General features: G+C 42.3%; 2 protein-coding genes across 2 annotated transcripts in view; both read right to left on the bottom strand.

The window, feature by feature from the left end:
- The window catches only part of LOC124876836 (V-set and immunoglobulin domain-containing protein 10-like 2), a 28,133-nt gene extending 13,852 nt beyond the window's left edge, over window positions 1–14,281 (bottom strand). The window contains exons 1-3 of the mRNA XM_047379851.1: window positions 14,146–14,281; window positions 13,338–13,817; window positions 2,787–3,170 (exon numbers count right to left, since the gene is read on the bottom strand). Of these exons, the coding sequence (XP_047235807.1) occupies window positions 2,787–3,170; window positions 13,338–13,817; window positions 14,146–14,281 (1,000 nt within the window). The remainder of the gene's footprint in view (window positions 1–2,786; window positions 3,171–13,337; window positions 13,818–14,145) is intronic.
- Window positions 14,282–18,669: 4,388 nt separating this feature from the next.
- On the bottom strand, window positions 18,670–22,878 carry LOC124876660 (serine/threonine-protein kinase Chk1-like). Its single transcript, XM_047379607.1, has 8 exons — window positions 22,711–22,878; window positions 22,412–22,477; window positions 21,994–22,108; window positions 21,180–21,256; window positions 20,927–21,095; window positions 20,644–20,775; window positions 20,415–20,516; window positions 18,670–19,028 (listed from the first exon to the last, which is right to left on the bottom strand). The coding sequence occupies exons 2-8, from the start codon at window positions 22,474–22,476 to the stop codon at window positions 18,933–18,935; spliced, it is 756 nt and encodes a 251-aa protein (XP_047235563.1). The 5' UTR covers window position 22,477; window positions 22,711–22,878; the 3' UTR covers window positions 18,670–18,932.
- Between the last annotated feature and the right edge of the window lie 545 nt (window positions 22,879–23,423).

Genomic DNA, 23,423 nt, shown 5'->3' with positions numbered 1-23,423 from the left:
AGGAACTGGAAACATTCCTCAGAGAGTTTGGTCCATATTGGCATGATTGCATCACACAGATGCTGCAGATTTGTCAGCTGCACATCCATGATGCGAATCTCCCGTTCCACCACATCCCAAAGGTGCTCTATTGGATTGAGATCTGGTGACTGGAGGCCATTTCAGTACAGTGAACTCATTGTCATGTTCAAGAAACCAGTCTGAGATGATTCGTGCTTTATGACATGGCGCACTATCCTGCTGGAAGTAACCATCAAAAGAACGGTACACTGTGGTCATAAAGGGATGGACATGGTCAGCAACAATACTCAGGTAGGCTGTGGCATTGACACAATGTTCAATTGGTACTAAGGGGCTCAAAGTCGTCATCGTCTTCTGCTTTATCCGGGACCGGGTCATGGGGGCAGCAGACTCAGCAGAGACGCCCAGACTCTCTCAGCTCTCTCTTCACCACAACGGTCCGGCACAGTGCCCCCATTACTGCGGCCGCCGCACCGATCCGTCTGTCGGTCTCCTGCTCCATTCTTCCCTCACTCGTGAACAAGACCCTGAGATACTTGAACTCCTCCACTTGAGGCAGGAACTCCCCTCCAACCTGAAGAGAACAAGCCACCCTTTTCCCGTCGAGAACTTGGCCTCGGACTTGGAGTAGCTCATCTTCATCCCAGCCGCTTCACACTCGGCTGCGAACTGCCCCAGCGCATGCTGTAGGTGTGGCTAGAGGGGGCCAGCAGGATCATGTCATCCGAAAAAAGAACAGACGAAATCCACTGGTCCCCAAACCACACCCCCTCCGGCCCTTGGCTGCATCTAGAAATTCTGTCCATAAAAGTTATGAACAGAATCGGTGACAAAGGACAACCTTGGCAGAATCCAACCCTAACCGGAAACGAGTCCGACTTACTGCCGGCAATGTGGACCAAGCTCTGACATCGGTCATCCAGGGACCTGACAGCCCGTATCAAAGGGCCTGGAACCCAATACACCCGTAGTACCACCCACATGATTCCCCGAGGGACACGGTTGAACGCCTTCTTCAAGACCACAAAGCACATGTAGACTGGTTTAGCAAACTCCCATGCACCCTCCAGGAACCTGCTGAAGGTGTAGTGCTGGTCCAGCAAAAATCACACTGATCTCCAACGGACCCTCCTCTCCAGAACCCCCGAATAGACCTTACCAGGGAGGCTTAAGAGTGTGACTCCCCTATAGTTGGAACACACTCTACAGTCCCCCTTTTTGAATAGGGGTACCACCACCCCGGTCTGCCAATTCAGTGGAACTTCCCCCGATGTCCACACGATGCTGATGAGTTACGTTAGCCAACACAACCCTACAACATCCAGAGCCTTAAGGAACTCTGGGCAAATCTAATCCATCCCCAGGGCCTTACCACCGAGGAGCTTTTTAATCATCTCGGTGACCTCAGCACCAGAGATTGGAGAACCTGCCCCAAGGTCCCCAGGCTCCGCTTCCTCAGTGGAAGACGTACCGGTGGGATTGAGGAGGTCTTTGAAGTACTCCGCCCACTGACCCACACTGTCCCGAGTTGAGATCAACAGCGCACCCTCCCCACTGAAAACATTGTTGGTGGTGTACCCTTTTCTCCCCCTGAGACGTCGGATGGTAGTTCAACAACCTTGCGACCACAGCTCCGGTAAGCCGCCTTGGCAATGGAGGCGTGGAAAATGGCCCACTCAGACTCAATGTCCCCCAACTGCCCTGGAATGTGTTTGAAGTTCTCCCAGAGGCAGGTGTTGAAGTTCCATCTCACAGTTTCTCAAAATGTTTGTGAGGGCTTTTACAGATTGTTTTCGATTGTAGTCTGAATTCATAAGAGAACAGCTAAAAAGTAGCTCTGACTGATCACGCCTCGATGACACTGTGGCCTAAATTACCTGGGTCAAACTATGTATAGGTGTAAAACTATTACCCATTAGTTTTTATCAGTGATTATTTTGTGTCTGTAAGTTTCTCTTTATGATAGAAATTTTCTAAAAACAGGTTGTTTAAAATACAGATCAGACAAATTGGTCTCAGGCAGTTTCTTTCTGTTTTAACATTCAAGTTTTAATCATAGTCTGTGCAACAAGGCATTGATCCTATGCACACCAGCAAGTCCACCTCTGAATGGCTAAAATAATAATCAGAGTTTTGGAATGGCCTAGTAAAAGTCTGCACTTAAATGCAATTTTGCTGTAGACTGACCTCAGATAGATGGTTCATGTTTTTAAAAAACCCAATGATACTGAATTAAAACAATTGTGCAAGAAATAATGGGCCAATATTTTTCTATAGGGATGCAAAAGACTTTTTGATTTAAGGCCAATTATGAGTTTAGGTTTAGGGAGCAATTAATTTTTTACATAGGATGAAGTCGATTTGCATAGCTTTTTTGTTTTGTCAGGCCATCTTTGTTTGATATCAAAATTTGTTAAATGATCTGAAACATCTCACAAAAAAGAAAAAAAAAACTAAAGAAATCTGTAAAAGGGTGGCCCTGTATGTTTTTAGATCACTGTAAGCAAATAAACCCAAAAACACCCAAATCGATGACACATTTTAAATACAAGTCTAAAGCCAGACAGCATGGAAGAATAATTATCCTTAAACTATATTACTGATTGATTTTGACCAAAAAAGATGTATAATCAAAATGTTGCTTATAAGTAGTTCCTTATTTCATTACCAAAAATGTTACAATGGAAAAGAAGAACAAGACAAGTTGAGCCTGTTACGTATACCCCTGCTTTACGTGAAGACGTAATCTGAGTTGAGAGTTTTACCTCTGACAGTGAGGTGAACGTAGTAATAGTAGACTATGGGCTCTTTATCGATATTGTAGAAGGCCTGGCAGGTGAACAGGCCATGAGCAGCCAGAGGCAGTTTCTCGATGCTCACTGCCGCACTGTTTGAGATGATCGTCAACTGTCCAAGTGTTTCAGCAAAGTTCTGGATCCTCGCCCCTTTCCCCAGGTTATACACCACTGCTTTGATGGCGTCCGTGCCGGGCTTGGTGAAGCTCCATATGTATATATCAGGCACGGTGGTGCCACACTCTAGGATAACAGCTTTGCCCACCACACCATAAACATTGGTGTCCTGGTAGACCACCTCCCAGTTTGGATTGATCTTCACAGATGAGGTCGGGACAGGATACACTGATGTGCCTGCGATGGGAACAAGGAGACAGTGGTGTCATGTACCCTGCTGGTGTTCTGCTGCAGGATTGGTTACACTGCAAGTTTCAAGGAGGGGTGTAATACAGCACAGGATTCCAAAACAAGTGTCAAATGCAACTTGGAAAAATATTTTACATTTTTTTTCTCTTAAAATAAATTATCCCAATTTATATTTTAAAAATTAGAAATTTAGTTGTTAAAAAATAATATAGCAATAAACTGCAAAAGTTATGTTTTAAGACAGTGAGAAAACAAATATTATTTGGTAAGAGATGATTTTTAAAGATTTTTTTGGGTTTTGCTTGTTGGTCAAAATAATTTGCACAGATACCAACACTGCAGTATCTACCAGCTGATGTGGTATGGAAAGTATATAATTACGCATGACTGGCAATTTCCTTGTTTTTGCTTGTACTTAACAATCTTTAAAGTTCTGCTATACTAAAGGCAACAAGAATACATTTTATTTTTAAGTGCCTTACAAGAAAATCAAGGCTAACCATGCAATTGAAAGTCAAAATAACATTATGCGTAAAATGATAATTAAAAACATCAAATATTTAAGAGTCAAAACATCATTTTAAAACGTAATTTGGTGTTAGTAAATGAATCCAAACGCACTGAATCCTTACCATGTGCAGTAAAGGTGAATGGACTGGTCGTGAAATAAAGAAAGGTCAGCCCTAACAGTTTGGCCACCATGGTATCATGATGATCCTGAGTCCAGCTGTCTCTTTACTCCGAGAAATACTGTAAAATTCAAACTGGAAAAACAACTCCTAGATCAACCGGTTTCTTTGGGGTTTCTGTTGCTCTTGACCACGGGTGTGTTGAAGAGTCCAATTAAAGGTACTGACTTCATTAGGCTGAGAGTAGGAAGAGACTGATTTAGGTTCAATTATTGATGTGTTTTTCGTTTCTCTCTAGTTCCCTGTGCTTCTCTGCAGGGTTAGAATAACACTGTGATACTGGAATCATGCATTATGTAGGACTAATTCATAAGGTTACCCTTCTACATACACTCACGCATGTTAAATAAAACAAAGTCAAGGCTATATTATATAAATCTGACATATATGGTGTTAACAAAATCATTTATTCATGTTAAGACAGTCACTTTACACAACATAAATTAACATATTACAATGTCCAGATTTCATTTTCAAAAAGCTATTGTTATTGTATTTTGGATTATGGTGCCTTGCTAATTATTCAAACCCTTTGATCAACAAAACAGTTTGATGTCTTGTAGAGGGAGAGAGACCAGCACAAAGTGGTGGATAATTGTAAAATGGAAAGAAAATGATACATGGTTTTTAATATTTCACAAATTACAACTTGCAGCCTCTATCAAAATTCCTTAATGCTTATTTAGCTCCATCCATCTTCCCATTAACCCTGACCAGCTTGCCTGTCCCTGTATCCCTAAAGCATGATGCAGTCATATCCCCATTTTATCAAAGGCATGATGTGTTCAGGATTAGGTACAGTGTTTGTTTTCCTCCACACATTTTAGCATGTAGACCAAATATTGAACTTTTGGTGTTATCTAAACAGAGCCCTGTCTTCCACATATTTGCTCTGTCCTCTTCACGGTTTGATGAAAAAATTAAACAGACTTTCCTATGGCTTTCTTTCAGCAACAACTTCCTTCTTTTCACTCTTACAGGGGTTGGACAATGAAACTGAAACACCTGGTTTTAGACCACAATAATTTATTAGTATGGTGTAGGGCCTCCTTTTGCGGCCAATACAGCGTCAATTTGTCTTGGGAATGACATATACAAGTCCTGCACAGTGGTCAAAGGGATTTTAAGCCATTCTTCTTGCAGGATAGTGGCCAGGTCACTACGTGATACTGGTGGAGGAAAACGTTTCCTGACTCGCTCCTCCAAAACACCCCAAAGTGGCTCAATAATATTTAGATCTGGTGACTGTGCAGGCCATGGGAGATGTTCAACTTCACTTTCATGTTCATCAAACCAATCTTTCACCAGTCTTGCTGTGTGTATTGGTGCATTGTCATCCTGATACACGGCACCGCCTTCAGGATACAATGTTTGAACCATTGGATGCACATGGTCCTCAAGAATGGTTCGGTAGTCCTTGGCAGTGACGCGCCCATCTAGCACAAGTATTGGACAAAGGGAATGCCATGATATGGCAGCCCAAACCATCACTGATCCACCCCCATGCTTCACTCTGGGCATGCAACAGTCTGGGTGGTAAGCTTCTTTGGGGCTTCTCCACACCGTAACTCTGCCGGATGTGGGGAAAACAGTAAAGGTGGACTCATCAGAGAACAATACATGTTTCACATTGTCCACAGCCCAATATTTGCGCTCCTTGCACCATTGAAACCGACGTTTGGCATTGGCATGAGTGACCAAAGGCTTGGCTATAGCAGCCTGGCCGTGTATATTGACCCTGTGGAGCTCCCGACGGACAGTTCTGGTGGAAACAGGAGAGTTGAGGTGCACATTTAATTCTGCCGTGATTTGGGCAGCCGTGGTTTTTTGTTTTTTGGATACAATCCAGGTTAGTACCCGAACATCCCTTTCAGACAGCTTCCTCTTGCGTCCACAGTTAATCCTGTTGGATGTGGTTCATCCTTCTTGGTGGTATGCTGACATTACCCTGGATACCGTGGCTCTTGATACATCACAAAGACTTGCTGTCTTGGTCACAGATGCGCCAGCAAGACGTGCACCAACAATTTGTCCTCTTTTGAACTCTGGTATGTCACCCATAATGTTGTGTGCATTTCAATATTTTGAGCAAAACTGTGCTCTTACCCTGCTAATTGAACCTTCGCACTCTGCTCTTACTGGTGCAATGTGCAATCAATGAAGACTGGCTACCAGGCTGGTCCAATTTAGCCATGAAACCTCTCACACTAAAATGACAGGTGTTTCAGTTTCATTGTCCAACTCCTGTACATTAAGGCCAGATTTGTTGATGGTTGTCTTATCTTGTCAACAGATTGTCTCACCTGAGCAATGGATCTCTGCAGCTACTCCAGAGTTCCAATGGACCTCTTTTTAGCTTCTGGGTGCAAAGGTGATTTCTAATTACTAATAAGGAGACTTCATTTACGGGTATCAGAACAAAAGGTACTGAATGCAGAACAAAAGGTACTAAATGCAGAACAAAAGGTTCTGAATGCTCTGTTAAAAAAATGCAAACGCAATTAATTTTTTCCTTCCATTTTACAATTATGCATTACTTGATCTATTATCATAAATCCTAATAAACTACGTTCAGGTTTGTGGTTGCTACGTGAAGTTACAAAGTTTCAGGATCAGGAATACACTGGTGTTTGATAAGATTAATGTCGAAGAGGGACTTTGGATCGGACCAAAGTGCAGACAAGAGCTTGGCAGCCGCATCATAGTTTATTCGCAAAAAGGTCAAAACGTAACAAAAACACTGCAGGTATGAATCAGAGACAAAATCCAAAACTTACAAAACACTGCAGGTACCTTGGCAAACGTAGCATAAGCGAAGCATAAACAAAACATAGTCATGGTAGGGAAAGGGGTAGTGATGAACACAAGGAACCAGCCACGAACAGAGACACCAAACCAACTAATATAATGGGGAAAGACAAAGGCAGGTAATCAAGGGAACTGAGAACAGGTGCGACAAGGAGGCAGGGAAGCAGCAGGAACAGGTGAAACAAATACAAAGGCTGAGGAAGAGTGAAAGGACTAAATAACAGAGAAACTAGAGGGGAACATAGAAACAATAACCTAAGAAATAAACAAAGAGTCCATAAGGAGAATCTAAGTTACAAAATAAACAAACCAAATGAAAACAATAACTAAAGCAGGACTACAATACATACTAGGAAATGATTGAGGGAGGAAAAGAAACTAATAAACATGAAGCCCAATCCAAAATGGAAACAACTAAACAAAAGTTAGCACATAGCCACAAGCAAAGTCCAAAATGTCACTCTGTGACAGTTAACTTCTTGATAAGAAATTGATTAGGTTGTCATAAACTTTCCTAAAGCTGAAAAGACCCAAAAAAACCTGGTTTCAGAAAATAGCGCCTGGCCTGGCATGCACCAAAGTGTTTCCCTTACCTTTACCCTATCTTTGAGCCCCTGACACTCTGCATGTGCACTCCAGGAACATTACAGATCTGGAAGATGGTGCCACTGAAATTAAATAGTGCCGTAGATTCAGATCTTATTCATTAACTTGTTCACAATATGTATGCATCTAGTATATGACGTTTAAGATTTTGCAGCAACAGGAAAGAGGCAGAGAGAAGAGGAAAGACATGCAGTGAATATTCTAAATAGGGAATCAAACTCAGGATGGCGAACTGTGGGGAAACAGACTCAGTACATGGTGCGCCTACATTTTATTTATTTTGCAACTATGGGTTTTACTTTAATTTGTATTATTTGAACTCTATCCCAAAATTATTATAACTGAATTTTAAAAGAAACATCAGAGTTCACCAATGTCTACTAAAACGGAAGAGAGTTCCAGAGTCTAAGGGGCCCCTGTATAAAAGGCTCTGTCTCCTTTTGTTTCCAGCTTTGTATGGGGCACCATCATCAGTCCCTGATCAAAGGACATGCCAGGAAAGTAAGGATGCAGATGTTCTCATATGTAACTTAATGCTTGTCAGCAGAGAGCTCTCCAAGTCAGTAAAGGACCTAAAAGTGCACTCTGAAATTAACCTGGAGCCAATGCAGTTCACTGTTTACTGTTTGACTAAATCAGTTTTTCAACTTGTTGTAGATAAATTTGGGCCCACTCTTCTTCTACAGCAAATATTGAAGAAGGTGCTCTGATGAGACTAGACCTAAACGGAACATTTTAGTCTACATGCAATGTGCAATGTGTGGTGAAAAATGGACAATGCTCAGCAACCTAAACACACCATCACTGTGTAGAAGCATGGTGGTGGTAGAATCATGTTGTGGGGATATTTTTCTTCAGCAGGGAACAGAAGCAAAGCAGTTCATGTAAAGGTGGAAATTATAGGCATTCTTTGGAGAAAACCTGTCAGAGGCTGCAGACAGCTTGATACTGTGCTGGAAACTGAATTTCCAGCAGGACAACGATAATGAACATTTGGCCAGAGATACAATGTGTTACACGGGTACACTTTGAGAATCCATTGAGAATCTACAGGGGTTGGACAATGAAACTGAAACACCTGTCATTTTAGTGTGGGAGGTTTCATGGCTAAATTGGACCAGCCTGGTAGCCAGTCTTCATTGATTGCACATTGCACCAGTAAGAGAAGAGTGTGAAGGTTCAATTAGCAGGGTAAGAGCAGAGTTTGGCTCAAAATATTGAAATGCACACAACATTATGGGTGACATACCAGAGTTCAAAAGAGGACAAATTGTTGGTGCTCGTCTTGCTGGTGCATCTGTGACCAAGACAGCAAGTCTTTGTGATGAATCAAGAGCCACGGTATCCAGGGTAATGTCAGCATACCACCAAGAAGGACGAACCACATCCAACAGGATTAACTGTGGACGCAAGAGGAAGCTGTCTGAAAGGGATGTTCGGGTACTAACCTGGATTGTATCCAAAAAACAAAAAACCACGGCTGCCCAAATCACGGCAGAATTAAATGTGCACCTCAACTCTCCTGTTTCCACGAGAACTGTCCGTCGGGAGCTCCACAGGGTCAATATACACGGCAGGGCTGCTATAGCCAAGCCTTTGGTCACTCATGCCAATGCCAAACGTCGGTTTTAATGGTGCAAGGAGCGCAAATCTTGGGCTGTGGACAATGTGAAACATGTATTGTTCTCTGATGAGTCCACCTTTACTGTTTTCCCCACATCCGGCAGAGTTACGGTGTGGAGAAGCCCCAAAGAAGCGTACCACCCAGACTGTTGCATGCCCAGAGTGAAGCATGGGGGTGGATCAGTGATGATTTGGGCTGCCATATCATGGCATTCCATTGGTCCAATACTTGTGCTAGATGGGCGCCTCACTGCCAAGGACTACCGAACCATTCTTTAGGACCATGTGCATCCAATGGTTCAAACATTGTATCCTGAAGGCGGTGCCGTGTATCAGGATGACAATGCACCAATACACACAGCAAGACTGGTGAAAGATTGATTTGATGAACATGAAAGTGAAGTTGAACATCTCTCATGGCCTGCACAGTCACCAGATCTAAATATTATTGAGCCACTTTGGGGTGTTTTGGAGGAGCGAGTCAGGAAACGTTGTCCTCCACCAGTATCATGTAGTGACCTGGCCACTATCCTGCAAGAAGAATGGCTTAAAATCCCTCTGACCACTGTGCAGGACTTCTATATGTCATTTCCAAGACGAATTGACGCTGTATTGGCCGTAAAAGGAGGCCCTACACCATACTAATAAATTATTGTGGTCTAAAACCAGGTGTTTCAGTTTCATTGTCCAACCCCTGTATATCAAGGCTACTTGTAGTGGGGTGTGAATACTTTTTTAAATGCCAAAGTGCAAGACTTTGACACAGACCGATAGGCCAAGGCACTTGCTTCAACAATCACCCAGATTCCATTTCACCTGTTTTACAACCAATCATTGTAATTTTGTTTCACATCATCCATTGTACAAAATGTATATGGACTGAATGATTGTAGCTCTTTCTTTTGGATATTGTGTGCACCTTAGTGTGTGCAATGAGTTCAACAAAAACTTTAGTCTTCAAAATATTCTCAATGGAGAAACATAGTTTTGTGATCTATTCTCATATAAACATGCAGAGTTTTTCATTTCAATACTTCCCATTCAATCTGGGTTTGGGCTATTTTGCAAAGAAAAATGGGCACAAATGTCAGTCTTCAGATGTGTGAAGCTGGTAGAAATATATCCAAAAAGACCTGCACCTGTAATAGTCAGAAAAGGTACTTCTACAAGTATTGTCTCAAGAGGGTTGGACATGACTAGGTAGCTCTGTCACATGAATTTCCTGTAAAAAAACTTTACAGTTAGTGGTTGTAACAGGACTCAAATGCAAAAAGTTCAAGCAGGTGTGAATACTTAATATGTATGTTTTTTCTATTTGTGTTATTGACATCATAAAGCCAACAATATACTTTATTCAGAACAAAAAGAATGATTTATAAGTGGGTGAAGCAAAAGCTATGAGTTGTCTCCATGACTGACCCTATTGAATAAAAATGAAAGGCTTCATGTTCTAATCTCTCAGGTCAGGAAGGACCAAAGAGGCACGGCAAACCTTTCTGATCAGATTAGGAACAAACTAGATTTAAAAAATCAGGCATAAAATCAAAATTCTCTGTGTGAGATCACAATGCCCTGCAACATCCACCACCTTACATTCTCACATTTAGTTAAAACATTTTTTTACCTTCGTGCACCATCTTTGAATTATGTATTTTATTTTAAAGGAAGACTTGGCATGCTTATACAAGTGAAAGAGGAGGAGGGACTGTTAAGTGGATCCGTGAGAACGTAACATGAGATGTTTTTCATGAATGAATGCAGGACAGAGATCAGTTTTCCTTACCTGGCAAGGACAAGGACAAGCTCTACAAGGGTTAATAGCTCTACAAGGTTTCCGTCTCTATCTGATACCCATATAAAATTATACAAAAGTTACATGAAATAAAATGAGGAAAAAAGTCTGTATAAATGTGAAGGTACTGTGTGTTTCTGGCAGCATTCTGACACTTTGTAATCTATTGGAAGTTTATTTTAATCAACTCTAAAGACACAACATGCTGTTAATATTATAGATTATTAATGACTTCAAATTTCCTTCTCGCAAAGCGGCACCAAATGTGTAAAAGAACTGCAAATCTGAGACTTTCTCAATTTAAGTTGATTTGCCTGTCATATCCTATTTGACAGGAATCGATATCCTAAAATTTAAACATCTTTACATCAATCACAATTTTAACAAATCAAATCTTCTATCTTTAATGTTTCATATACAAATATTTTACATTCTTCTCTACTTAGTTCAGAACTTTCAACTATGACCCCAATTTTCTCGTTTGGTCGCTGCAAAAACATTATGGTGGTGTGGTGAGAATGAGCTTCAGTGAATCTCAGATCCAACAGCTCCCTATTTCTTATTTGTGTCAGGGTGAAATATTTTATTTATATTTCTAAACTCATTAGATTAATCTTTTTTGTCTGTACTTCCTTCAACGTCTTTCTCTGACCCGGGACTAATTGATCTCCCAAGTCTGCTTCTGCTAAAATGTAAAAGGTAAATATTACTGGAAATTGTGAATTAAGTCTTTAGCATGTTTTCATCCATCCATTGTCTTCCGCTTATCCGGGGTCAGGTCGCGGGGGCAGCAGCCTAAGCTGAGAGACCCAGACTTCCCTCTCCCCAGCCATTTGGGCCAGCTCGTCCAGGGGAATCCCAAGGCGTTCCCAGGCCAGCCGAGAAACATAGTCCCTCCAGCGTGTCCTGGGTCCTCCTCTGGGCCTCCACCCAGTGGGACGTGCCCGGAACACCTCACCAGGGAGGCGTCCAGGAGCCATCCTAACCAGATGCCCTATCCACCTCAACTGGCTCCTCTCGACATGGAGAAGCAGCCCCCTACTCTCAATGGTTTTTGTTTTTTTTGTTTTTGTTTTCTCTTGCTCTCGGTAGAAGACACGCGTTTTCTCTCCCTCCCTCCCTGCTGATCCCTGCTTCTGCTTTTTGTTTGTATTTTTCTCAGAGCCTCGCTTTGCATATCCTCCAAACCTGTAAATTATGGATTTGGTCAGCTGGACTCTCAATGTAATTGGTCAAAAAAAAATTTTCCTACAGGAAGAGGAGAGCCTCTTGTCCAGGTTCTTCTCTGGAAACACAATGGATTCTTGGCAGCAGTGGAAGATTATGTGCCTGACTACGATGTCAGTCGCGGACGTAGAAAATGTGTACATATTTGGACTTTGATAACAGGATTTCTGCTGACCCAAAGCTCATGACCATAGATGAGGATGGGAACGTAGATCGACCAGTAAATCGAGAGTTTCGCTTTTTGACTCAGCTCTCCCTTCACCACAACAGACCGGTACAGCGTCCGCAGTCTATCAATCTCCCGCTCCATTTTTCCCTCATTTGTGAACAAGACCCCAAGATACTTGAACTCCTCCACTTGCGGCAGGACCTCCCCCCAACCCGGAGAAGGTACTCTACCCTTTTCGGCTCAAGACCCCAGCCTCGGACTTGGAGGCATTGATTCTCATCCCGGCTGCTTCACACTCGGGTGCAAACTGCTCTAGTGAGAGCTGTAGATCACGAGCAGATGAGGCCAATAGGACCACATCATCCGCAAAACATAAAGTCAAAATGCTGAGGCCACCAAAACGGATCCCCTGAACACCTTGGCTGCCCCTAGAAATTCTGTCCATAAACGTTATGAACAGAATCGGTGACAAAGGGCAACCTTGGCTAAGTCCAACCCTGACTGGAAATGAGTCAGAGTGTCCAAAGCTCTGACACCTGTCGTACAGGGACCTAACAGCCCATATCAAAGGGCCTGGTACCCCATACTCCCGGAGTACCCCCCACAAGATTCCCAGAGGGACACGGTCGAACGCCTTCTCCAAGTCCACAAAGCACATGTAGACTGGTTGGGCGAACTCCCATGAACCCTCCAGGACCCTGCTGAGGGTGTAGGGCTGGTCCAGTTTTCCACGACCAGAACAAAAACTACACTGCTCTTCCTGAATCCGAGGTTTGACTATCCGACGGACCCTCCTCTCCAGAACCCCCGAATAGACCTTACCAGGGAGGCTTAAGAGTGTGACTCCCCTATAGTTGGAACACACTCTACAGTCCCCCTTTTTGAATAGGGGGACCACCACCCCGGTCTGCCAATCCAGTGGAACTTCCCCCGATGTCCACATGATGCTGATGAGTCACGTTAGCCAACACAACCCTACAACATCCAGAACCTTAAGGAACTCCGGGCGAATCTCATCCACCCCCGGGACCTTACCACCGAGGAGCTTTTTAACCACCTCAGTGACCTAAGCACCAGAGATTGGAGAGCCCGCCCCAAGGTCCCCAGGCTCCACTTCCTCAGTGGAAGATGTGCCGGTGGGATTGAGGAGGTCTTCAAAGTACTCCGCCCACTGACCTACAACGTCCCGAGTAGAGGTCAACAACGCACCCTCCCCACAGTAAACAGTGGTGGTGGTGTACCTCTTCCTCCTCCGAGATGCCGGATGGTGGACCAGAATCGCCTTGAAGCTGTACAGAAGTCATTTTCCATGGCCTCTCCCACGCCCATGGCCTCCTCCCATGCCCGGGTTTTTGCCTCAGCAACCACCCGAGCCACATGCCGCTTGGGCTGCCAGTACACATCACCTGCTTCTGGAGTCCCACAGGCTAAAAACACCAAATAGGACTCCTTCTTCAGCCTGACAGCATCCCTCACAGCCAGAGTCCACCAGGGGGTTTGAGGATTGCCACTGCAATAGGCACCAACAATCTTGCGACCACAGCTCCGGTAAGCCGCCTTGGCAATGGCGGCGTGGAACATGGCCCACTCGGACTTAATTTCCCCCAACTCCCCCGGAACATGTTTGAAGTTCTCCTGGAGGTGGGAGTTGAAGCTCTGCCTTAAGGGAGACTCTGCCAGTCGTTCCCAGCAGACCCTCAAAATTTGTTTGACAGGAGGAGCTGCTTTCAGATTCAAAGTTTATAGTTTAACACATTAATCACACCTTTATTATTTTAAAAGCTTTTCCACATTTAATCTTTATCGAACAGAAGTTCCCCTAACCCCAATAAAATTCCGTCTCTGTACATCTACAATTTCCCACATCTATACATTTCAGCTCCCGCACTGCAAACTAGCTCCTCTCCTGCAGTCTTTTTAACTTGGATATGTTAACTATTCAGAGTTGTAGCATCCATGTAAGCTGCAGAATTTAAAATGTACCAAATGTTTCGCCCAAGTCTCTAGTGGAATAAGTGCTTGGAAAGAAAAATTAAAGCAGATTCTTACTCTTGACCACCAGAGTGACATTGATTTCAGCACCTCCCACTGCGTTTGAAGTGGAGCATCTGTACTCTCCACTGTCCTGCATCTCGTCGGCGTCTCTCACGGTCAGGTTGGTCCAGGCAGACGTTCGTAGCAGCATGTACTTTGAGGTGTCTTGGACATCCACGCCCTGATTGTTGAACCAGGTGATTTCATTGGCTGGAAGGTAATTGGCTCTCAGATTACAGGTGAGCTGCACGTCAGTCCCCTCATACACAGACACGACTGCGCTGTGTCAGTAACACAGGGGCCTCTACACAATTAAGAAATTAGGTATTAGGAAGAAATCCCTTCTGATATTTATTGTTTCGTATAGTGATGATAAGGACTGACCCAGTGTGAGCCTGCAACTCTTTGCTTCCATCAGAAGTGGGTGTTTAGCGTAGCAGGTGTAGGGTTTCCCACTCCGGGCAGTCCCATAACGGAGGACCAGGATGTTGGAGTTTTCTTGTCCTCCTTTGCTTTGGCCCCCTGGTCCCTCCCACCACACTAAGGCCTTTGGGGCCCCTCCATCCCAGGAGCAGGACAGCATCAGATATTGCTGAGTGTTTGTGACATAGGCAAAGCACACTGGTTCTGTAGGTGGAATATCTGTAGAAGAAGTAAAATGTAAGGATCTAAATTTACAACATGAATGTCCTCTGACTAACTTTTTAGGTTTGCTTATATCTTTTTATACTGGTACTTACATGTGCGTGTGTTGCATTCTGCATGTGAATAAGCTGCTATTTGGAATCAGGCCTTCAGAGGGAAGCAAGAGGGTAGCACTGGTTTGTAGATCCATTTGCTGCTCTGTTTCCTCCTGTTCTTGTCCCGCTTTTATTACGTCCCCAGTCCAGCGGAGGGACGGGGAGGGGAATCCCCCAGACCAGGAGCAGAGAAGCCTCAGAGAGCTGTGATTCTGAGCTGGATCCAGAGAGCAGGAGGGCGAGCCAGCTGGAGTGTCTGTGGGAATTTAGTATAGATCAGTGAAGTGTTGCCTATGTGTAGTCACTTATTGTAGTCACTTATTGTAGTCACTTATTGTAGTCACTTAAGCCACACATGCAGTGTTTAAGACAGATATAGAGGCAGTTTATTTCAGTTTAGATCTCCTTAGCTTTTATTTCTTAAATTAAACAACCAAACTAAAGCTAAACAACACAAAGAATTACAGGTTCCCATTGTGTATGTAACTGTTTTACTTCAGTAGATAAGTAGATAAGTACATTTGTATTTAGTAGCTTTTGAGTTTTCTTCTACCAATTAAATGACATCCATATATTTAAAGTGACAAGAAAGGGTTGTATACAGGGTGTAGGGTTTCCCACTCCGGGCAGTCCCATAACGGAGGACCAGGATGTTGGAGTTTTCTTGTCCTCCTTTGCTTTGGCCCCCTGGTCCCTCCCACCACACTAAGGCATTTGGGGCCCCTCCATCCCAGGAGCAGGACAGCATCAGATGTTGCTGAGTGTTTGTGACATTGGCAAAGTACACTGGTTCTGTAGGGGGAATATCTGCAGGGTAGAGTAGTATGGAAAAAAAACAAGGACACACAACACAAAAAAATCACTTCATTTTACTATCTGCTGAGTCCTTTCTGTACTCACATGTGCGTGTGCTGCACTCTGTAGATTGTTTCAGAGCAGGATGGGAGCCCACACATCTGAACAAGCTGTTGTTAGGAATCAGGTTCTCAGAGGGCAGAAGGATGGCAGTGCTGCTCTGTAGATTAGTTTGTTGTTCTGTGTCTACCTGGGTTTTACCTGCTTGTACTAGGTCCCCAGTCCAGTCCAGGGACGGGGATCCACCAGGCCATGTGCAAAGCAGCTTCAGAGCGATGTGGTTCACAGCAGGCTCCACAGAGCAGGAGCTATTCTGAATTGTTGGGTCTGGCAAATTGCGTCTTCCTCTTCACAATATCCCATAGATTTTCTGAGGGGTTAAGGTCAGGCGAGTTTACTGGCCAAATAAGAACAGGGATACCTTGGTCCTTAAACCAGGCACTGGTGGCTTTGGCACTGTGTGCAGGTGCCAAGTCCTGTTGGAAAATTTCCATCTCCATAAAGTTGGTCAGCAGCACCTCATGTCTTGCATGCGTCTGTGCGTGGTGGTTCTTGAAGCACTGACTCCAGCTGCAGTCCACTGTTTGTGAATCTTCTCCACATTTTTGAATGGGTTTTGTTTCACAATCCTCTCCGTGTGCAGTTATCCTTATTTCTTTTACACTTTTTTCTACCACATCTTTTCCTTCCCTTCGCCTCTCTATTAAAGTGCTTGGACTCTGTGAACAGCCAGCCTCTTTAGCAATTACCTTTTGTGTCTTTCCCTCCTTGTGCAAGGTGTCAATGGTCGTCTTTTGGACAACTGTCAAGTCAGCAGTTTTCCCCATGATGTGTATCCTACAGAACTAGACTGAGAGACCATTTAAAGGCATTTGCAGGTGTTTTGAGTTGAATAGCTAAATAGTGTGTGGCAAAAGTGTGTTCAATATTGAACCTTTTCACAATATTCAAATTTTCTGAGATACTGAATTTGGGGTTAGGTTAATTGGTAACTCTAAATTGCCCTTAGGTGTGTGAATGAGTGTGTGCATGGTTGTTTGTGTGTTGCCCTGTGATGGACTGGCGACCTGTCCAGGGTGTACCCTGCCTCTCGCCCATAGACTGCTGGAGATAGGCACCAGCTCCCCCGCGACCCACTATGGAATAAGTGGTAGAAAATGACTGACTGACTGACTGAATTTGGGGTTTTCATTAGTTGTCAGTTATAATCATCAAAATTAAAAGAAATAAAGAATTGAAATATATCAGTCTGTGTGTAATAGATTAATATAATATACAAATTTCACTTTTTGAATGAAATTACTGAAATAAGTCAGTTTTTTCACGATATTCTAATTTTAGCGGAACCACGCTACAACATGTACCCTGCTGTGATTGGAGCAGCTATAGGCGGGATGCTCTTTGCAGCCATTCTCACAGTGCTGCTGCTCATGTACATAATCCGCAACCGCAACAACAATCCCAGTAAGTCCTACACAGGATCATCAACATATTTTAAGCTACTTAATTAATTTAACTAATATTTAGTTAATATTGTGTGTTTGTTTCCCCAGGACTTCACGACATGCTGTTTGGCTTGTGAGTATCTGGGTATTCATATTTTTACAGTCATATGAGGCTGATTATCCAAACAAATAATCCATGTCATTACGTTTTTTTATTTCTAGGCAGCACAGTCAGTCGAGAGAGAACATTAATTTTCCAGAGGATGAAATGGTCAGAGGGTCAGATGGAGGAGTAGAGGACATCGGTGGATCATCCAGTCCAGGTAAGATTACCTTGCTTCAAAAACAAATTCTTCTTTCCTTCTGTTTTTAACAATGACATAATATTTAGCAATTTTGCATGTTTGATATTTTTTTATATTTTAGAAAATTATTGGAAAAAAATTGTTTACCTTAAATAATAATTAAGACTGTCTCAATCTGTTCCACACCATTTAAGAAAAGGAATCTGCAGATAGAGAACCACTCTGGTTCTTTGCAATCAGTGCCATGCATGGGTGTGAAAACCGATAGAAGTGTAGAAATCTACCCTGAAATTGCCCCTGCTAGGAAGATAGGACATTTTGGATCAACCCAGAGCTGAGAGTGGAGCTTCATAGTGGGAGGATGCTAAACATTTTTCACTGACTGAATATCCATTTTGTTTCCTTCATCTCCTTCTCTGCCTGTTATATTTTTAAATAACTTTAAATTACACAACAGGTGGTCTGTATTCTTATGAAAACACATTTATTCCCAGCCATAAATGCTGAAAATCACAGCATATTTCAGAATTTGCATTTAAATTCATTAATAAAATGTTTTCATTTAATAAATAATTTATAACAGAGTAAATATATATTAAAACCCAAGGACTAACTGATAATGTAGTTTCTTTTATTCGCAATTGCATTTTTCTTGCTTGTCTACATTATGTTGAACCTTTATATTGGTCTTTTGCAGGCCCAGCCATCTCAATACCCAGGGCATCCTCACCCCTCACCACCTCACCCCTGAGCACCATCCCCACCCCCACCACCAGCATTCAAGCCCCTCCCACTGGAGATGATAACGAGCCCGTCAGCGTCACAATCACAGTCAAAACTACAGGATCCTAAAATAAAAAATAAACTATCAGCTGTAGTTTAAGAAGCCCATCAGATTCTCATGAAACATAAAGTAACATTAAGAGGCTCTTGTACAAAAACACCTGCACAGCAGATGTTTGTCATCCAGACTCTGCAATCATGAGCTAGACAGTTAAATCAATATGTATAATATGTACATGTCAAGTGTTTTTAAATTAACTTTTCGCCTTCGCAGGCCTCCACCTTCATTTCACTTTTACCCTTAAATTCTGTTATATATGCATGGAGAATCGTAATACAATCTGTTTGTGTCTCTGTCAATTAGGTTTTTCTTATAGGATTTTCTAATTATTACAGAACATGACAAACAAGATGGTTTTATTAATTTATTCAGCTTTGAACTTTAACATATCAAACATTATCAGAACTCAACAAACAGCAGCTTGTTGAAAATCATGAGGAAATCTCTGGAACCGACATGTAACTACACAGAAGATGTGACCTGCTTTGAAGGCTCTTTCAAATCTAGATATATTATTAAAAAAAAACAAATGTTAACAACACCAACATGTAAATATATACAGTTTGTCTCTCCACAGTTCAGGACAGTGTGTACTTTTCTCTGTTGAGCTTTATTAACTGATGGGGAGTAAAATCTTCTGGCTGCTGACCACATCACCGAGCTTCTGCTTTATCTTCACAAAGAGACGCTTGAACTCCAATCCGTCACCCTGAAAAGGCAGAGAAACTTCAGCATTTCTGAGAAACTTATTTCTAAATATTTCTGATGTTTTCTCTTAAGAGATTAAGCGTTTCTGTTGCCTTTCTATTTTTCCAGAACAGTTAACCCACACTTTTTACATAAGAACCAACACTAAACCCGACTTGCTAATCTCTGATTAGAGGCGGCAACTAGCAACACAAAATCTTTTAAATAAAAAAAAAAAGCAACAACTGGTCACAAAATCTGTCTGAGAACCTGGATTAGCTACATCTGGTGTGACTCAATCACAGTTCAAATGCATCTTTCCTCTAGATAAATACAGTTTTCATCTTGCAAAATTATTCAAACTCAGAGCTTTTCCACAATTCCTTACATTACAACCACAAGCCTTGACGTTTTTTCTTGGGATTTTATGTGATGGACCAACTAGCACATTATTGTGACGTGGAAGGAAAATTATACCCGGTTTTCAACTTTATTCTAAATTAAAACACTGAAATGTGTGTACATATGTATTCAGCATCTTCCCTTGAGGTTACAGCTGTACTTGTTTTAGGTTCGTTCTACCAACGTTGTGCATCTACAGTCTAAAATGTTTGCCTACTTTTCTTTGCAGAAGAAGCTGAAACTTAGACAACTTGAATGGAGAACATCTGTAAAGAATTTCCAAGTCTTGCCACAGAATTAGATTTAGGTCTGAACTTTAACTGGGCCGTTATAGCTTGTGAATTTGCATTGATCTCTACGTTTAGGGTTGCTTTCCTGCTGGAAGGTGAACCCCGGCCCTGGTCTCAACTCCTTTGCAACTGTCTTCTTCTAAGATTGAGCTGTATTTAGATTTAGCCATCTTCCTGTCAACTCTGGCTAAATGCCCTCTCCCACCTGAAAAAAATCCCCACAGCATGATCCTACCACTACCATGTTTCACTTTGGAGATGATGTGTTCAGGATGATATGCAGTGTTTAAAATGTGGCTACACTGGTTTCATTTAGAGGAATGAGAGTAATGGGGGCTGAGTTCACATGTAAACATTTCCTTTTAGATTTTCTTTCATTAAATCTAAAAACCATGAATCCTTTTTCTTGCACTTTATGTGTGTTGATCTATCACATAAAATCCCAATAAAACAGATTCAAGTTTGTGGTTCTAATGTGGAAAGAACCTGATCACTTTTATAAAAGGTACTTTAAATGTGTACTTGCAATACAAAATAATAAGGAAGACAGTTTCCTAATTTCCTGTTGCTGCGTCTGCACTTTCTTTGTATTTTTTGTTTTGAGGTTTTCAAACCCATTTCACATTGCATGTTGAAGGTTTTAGAGGAATTCAACCTGAATGCTCTTTCACATGGTAAACCACATTCAGGGACCAATATGAAGTGCAACAACTGACCTTAGACAGTCTGAAATCCAGCAACACTCGCTGATTCATCTCCAGCAGAAAGACTTTGAAGATTAGCTTGTTGTTACGTTTGTCCAGAGTGGCCACAGTAACCTGAGGAGAATAGAGAACGTCATTAAGAGAAAAACCCAACATGTTTCAGCTCCAGATACAGGAGGCCAAGATGAATGCAGTTCCTGTTCGCCATTACACTGAAACATTTGGGGTTCAGTAGATTTACCTGTTGGGCACAGGTGAGTTTGAAGGCGAGCGCCATCCCGTCACAGACGTCTTTCAGGGCAGACAAGGAGGTGTCGGCGTTCACATTGGTAAAGAAGCGAGTCATTCTCCGGACTAATCTTTGCCACAGCGACTATATACAGAGAGGAACACAAAAGTTAGAACATTTAAAATCAGATGAGAAACAGATGTGTGAATATTCTTCCTGCTCAGCTGTGGATGCCCACCCACCCACTCAGCCAACCATGTGAATAAATCCACGCAGTAGAGAGTTTGTGAATTACCTGACTGGCGCCCGGCGTGGCCAGCAGCTGACTACCCAGTAACATGTGCTCAGGTTTAGTCGGCTGGGAGAAGCTGACTTGTCCTTCATTTGGGCCGATTAACAACATGGCTTCCCATCCGCCTGGAGCAAAATCAGGCTGTGAGCTGGAGAACTGCATCCTGTCATCACTGCGGATGGAGAAAGATCACTTATAAACAATAATTCAGCAAAAACTGTATGAAAACCTACTTTTGAGCCAGAATACTTTTGACCTGTTTGTCCTTGATTTAAGCTCCAAATCCGTTCGAACAAGTTTGTTTGATCCTGATCTCTGACACCCTACAGAGACCAAAAGACAGAAATCAGCCATGTGAATATTAACCTATTAAAATGTCAGTCAGTCATTTTCTATACCGCTTATTCCATAGTGGGTCATGGGGGAGCTGGTGCCTATCTCCAGCAGTCTATGGGCGGGAGGCAGGGTACACCCTGGACATGTCGCCAGTCCATCGCAGGGCAACACACAAACAACCAAGCACACAGTCATTCATACACCTAAGGGCAATTTAGAGTGACCAATTAACCTAACAGGCATGTCTTTGGACTGTAGGAGGAAGCCGGAGTACCCGGTGAGAACCCACGCATGCACGGGGAGAACATGCAAACTCCATGCAGAAAGATCCCAGGCTGGGAATCAAACCCAGGATCTTCTTGCTGCAAGGCAACAGTGCTACCAACTGCACCACCGTGCAGCCCTATTAAAATGTATGATTGATAAAAAATTAAAAAAAAGAACATCTGAAAACATGAAAGGTGTTGGAAAAACTAAAACCATTTATTTCTCCAAAGAGAGTAAAAACATCAAATAAAACCAAACAAATAAATCAAAACTGGGTTTAATTTAGTCATTTACTGGGTTTGCCCTTATGTCTAGTAACATAAAGCATAATTTTCTTTTTGAAACAATGCTAAACTAATGCTACATGAAGACTGAAAGCTAAAAGCAAGCATGCATCAGGCTTGCCTTGAGTAAACCAGTTAAAATGTGTAGATTGTGAGGCTCAAAATGCAAAATACCCTTCCTACCTTATGGATGCAGATCTCCTTTTTGACATTGTCTGCACACTCTTTAGCCTGAGAGGCATCAATCACCTTCACTGCCACCGCCTCCTCGGTCTGTCTGTTGACCAACAACCTCACTCTGACACAATCAGAACAAAAACAAATCCCTGGTTAAATTAGTGAAGATGTAATGCCTTGTCGTTTACAGCTACAGTGTAAAAACTAAACTGTGTGTGTTGCACCGTTTTCACTGATAAGCACAAAATAGCGATGAAGGAGAGAAGGCAAACTGTTTAAAGCGTCTTTATTTCGTCAGGTTTTAAAGGGTACAAACGGAACGCATGATTAGCACGCAAGGACCTAAACATGATCCTTTGTCTGACGGCTATGGAAAAGTTAAAAATATATATTTAATGTATTCTGGATAAGCACTAATTCTTACTCTCCGTAGGCTCCTTCCCCTAGAGTCTGAACGACGTCCCAATCCTGCACAAAAGGCACCGCCATGCTGCAATAAAGACAGAAACACAATCTGAATCAGGCTGCAACACGTTTTTATGACGTATATCCGACACGGACTGTGTGTGTATCTCATAAACCATCAACGACTATTTAGAATCTGCCATTTTTAGAGTCCAGACGTGCTGGGAAGGATGCTGGACTGTTAAATGTCACAGCTCATTTAAGGAAACACACTAAGAGCCTTATTTCACCGAGTAATATCTGTTCATCGCATCGTACCTGCACAGCTTTGCTCTACAGCTGCGGTTTCCGCATGAGGTGATTCGCAAAAGACTAAAATTACTCTGTCATGTGTCTGAGCTTGAAGATTCTGGCGTAAATTTGGCGCCTTGTTGTTTTACTGGAGACAACTTCCGCTAAGCTTCGTCATTTCCGCCAGACCAGCACCGGCCGGTGTGCTGTTTAATGTCTCCCTCTGTTGCAATAAAATAAAAATACATTTTATTCAGAGCACAACATATTGACTAAAGAATCAAAACAAAGTAAATAGAAACAAAATAAACAGCAATTTAAACGTTTACATTTTTAAAAGGTGTTCAAAAAATCCTTGGGGAAAAAGTAATCGCCACTCCTGGGGAGAGAGCGTTATATGAATAAATTAATGATAATATTGTAATGAAGGGAACTTTTTCCAGATTAAAAAAAAGAAAGAAATCATTTGATTTTAATGTAAATGTCACACTGCGATTTTAGGGATAGGCCTATTCAAGAAAGTTTTATGTTAAATGAATCTGTTTTTGATTATATGGAGCTGAAATTAATTAAGCTTTCGTTACATAGTGCCAAATCATAAATAATATAGATTTTAAACCCAGTTTTATAGATAGACAGATTTTTTTTTATTTTATTTTTTTTATCAAGCAAGACACGATAATAATGAGAATGGATGAATTTATCATTTTTGGCAAATTGACAAAACAAGTTCAACGTGA

The sequence above is a fragment of the Girardinichthys multiradiatus genome, chromosome 11 (genome assembly GCF_021462225.1).
Source record: "Girardinichthys multiradiatus isolate DD_20200921_A chromosome 11, DD_fGirMul_XY1, whole genome shotgun sequence".
In the NCBI taxonomy this organism is placed as follows: domain Eukaryota; kingdom Metazoa; phylum Chordata; class Actinopteri; order Cyprinodontiformes; family Goodeidae; genus Girardinichthys; species Girardinichthys multiradiatus.
Note: the sequence above shows the minus strand (reverse complement) of the source record. Positions and strands in the feature narration are given on the sequence as shown.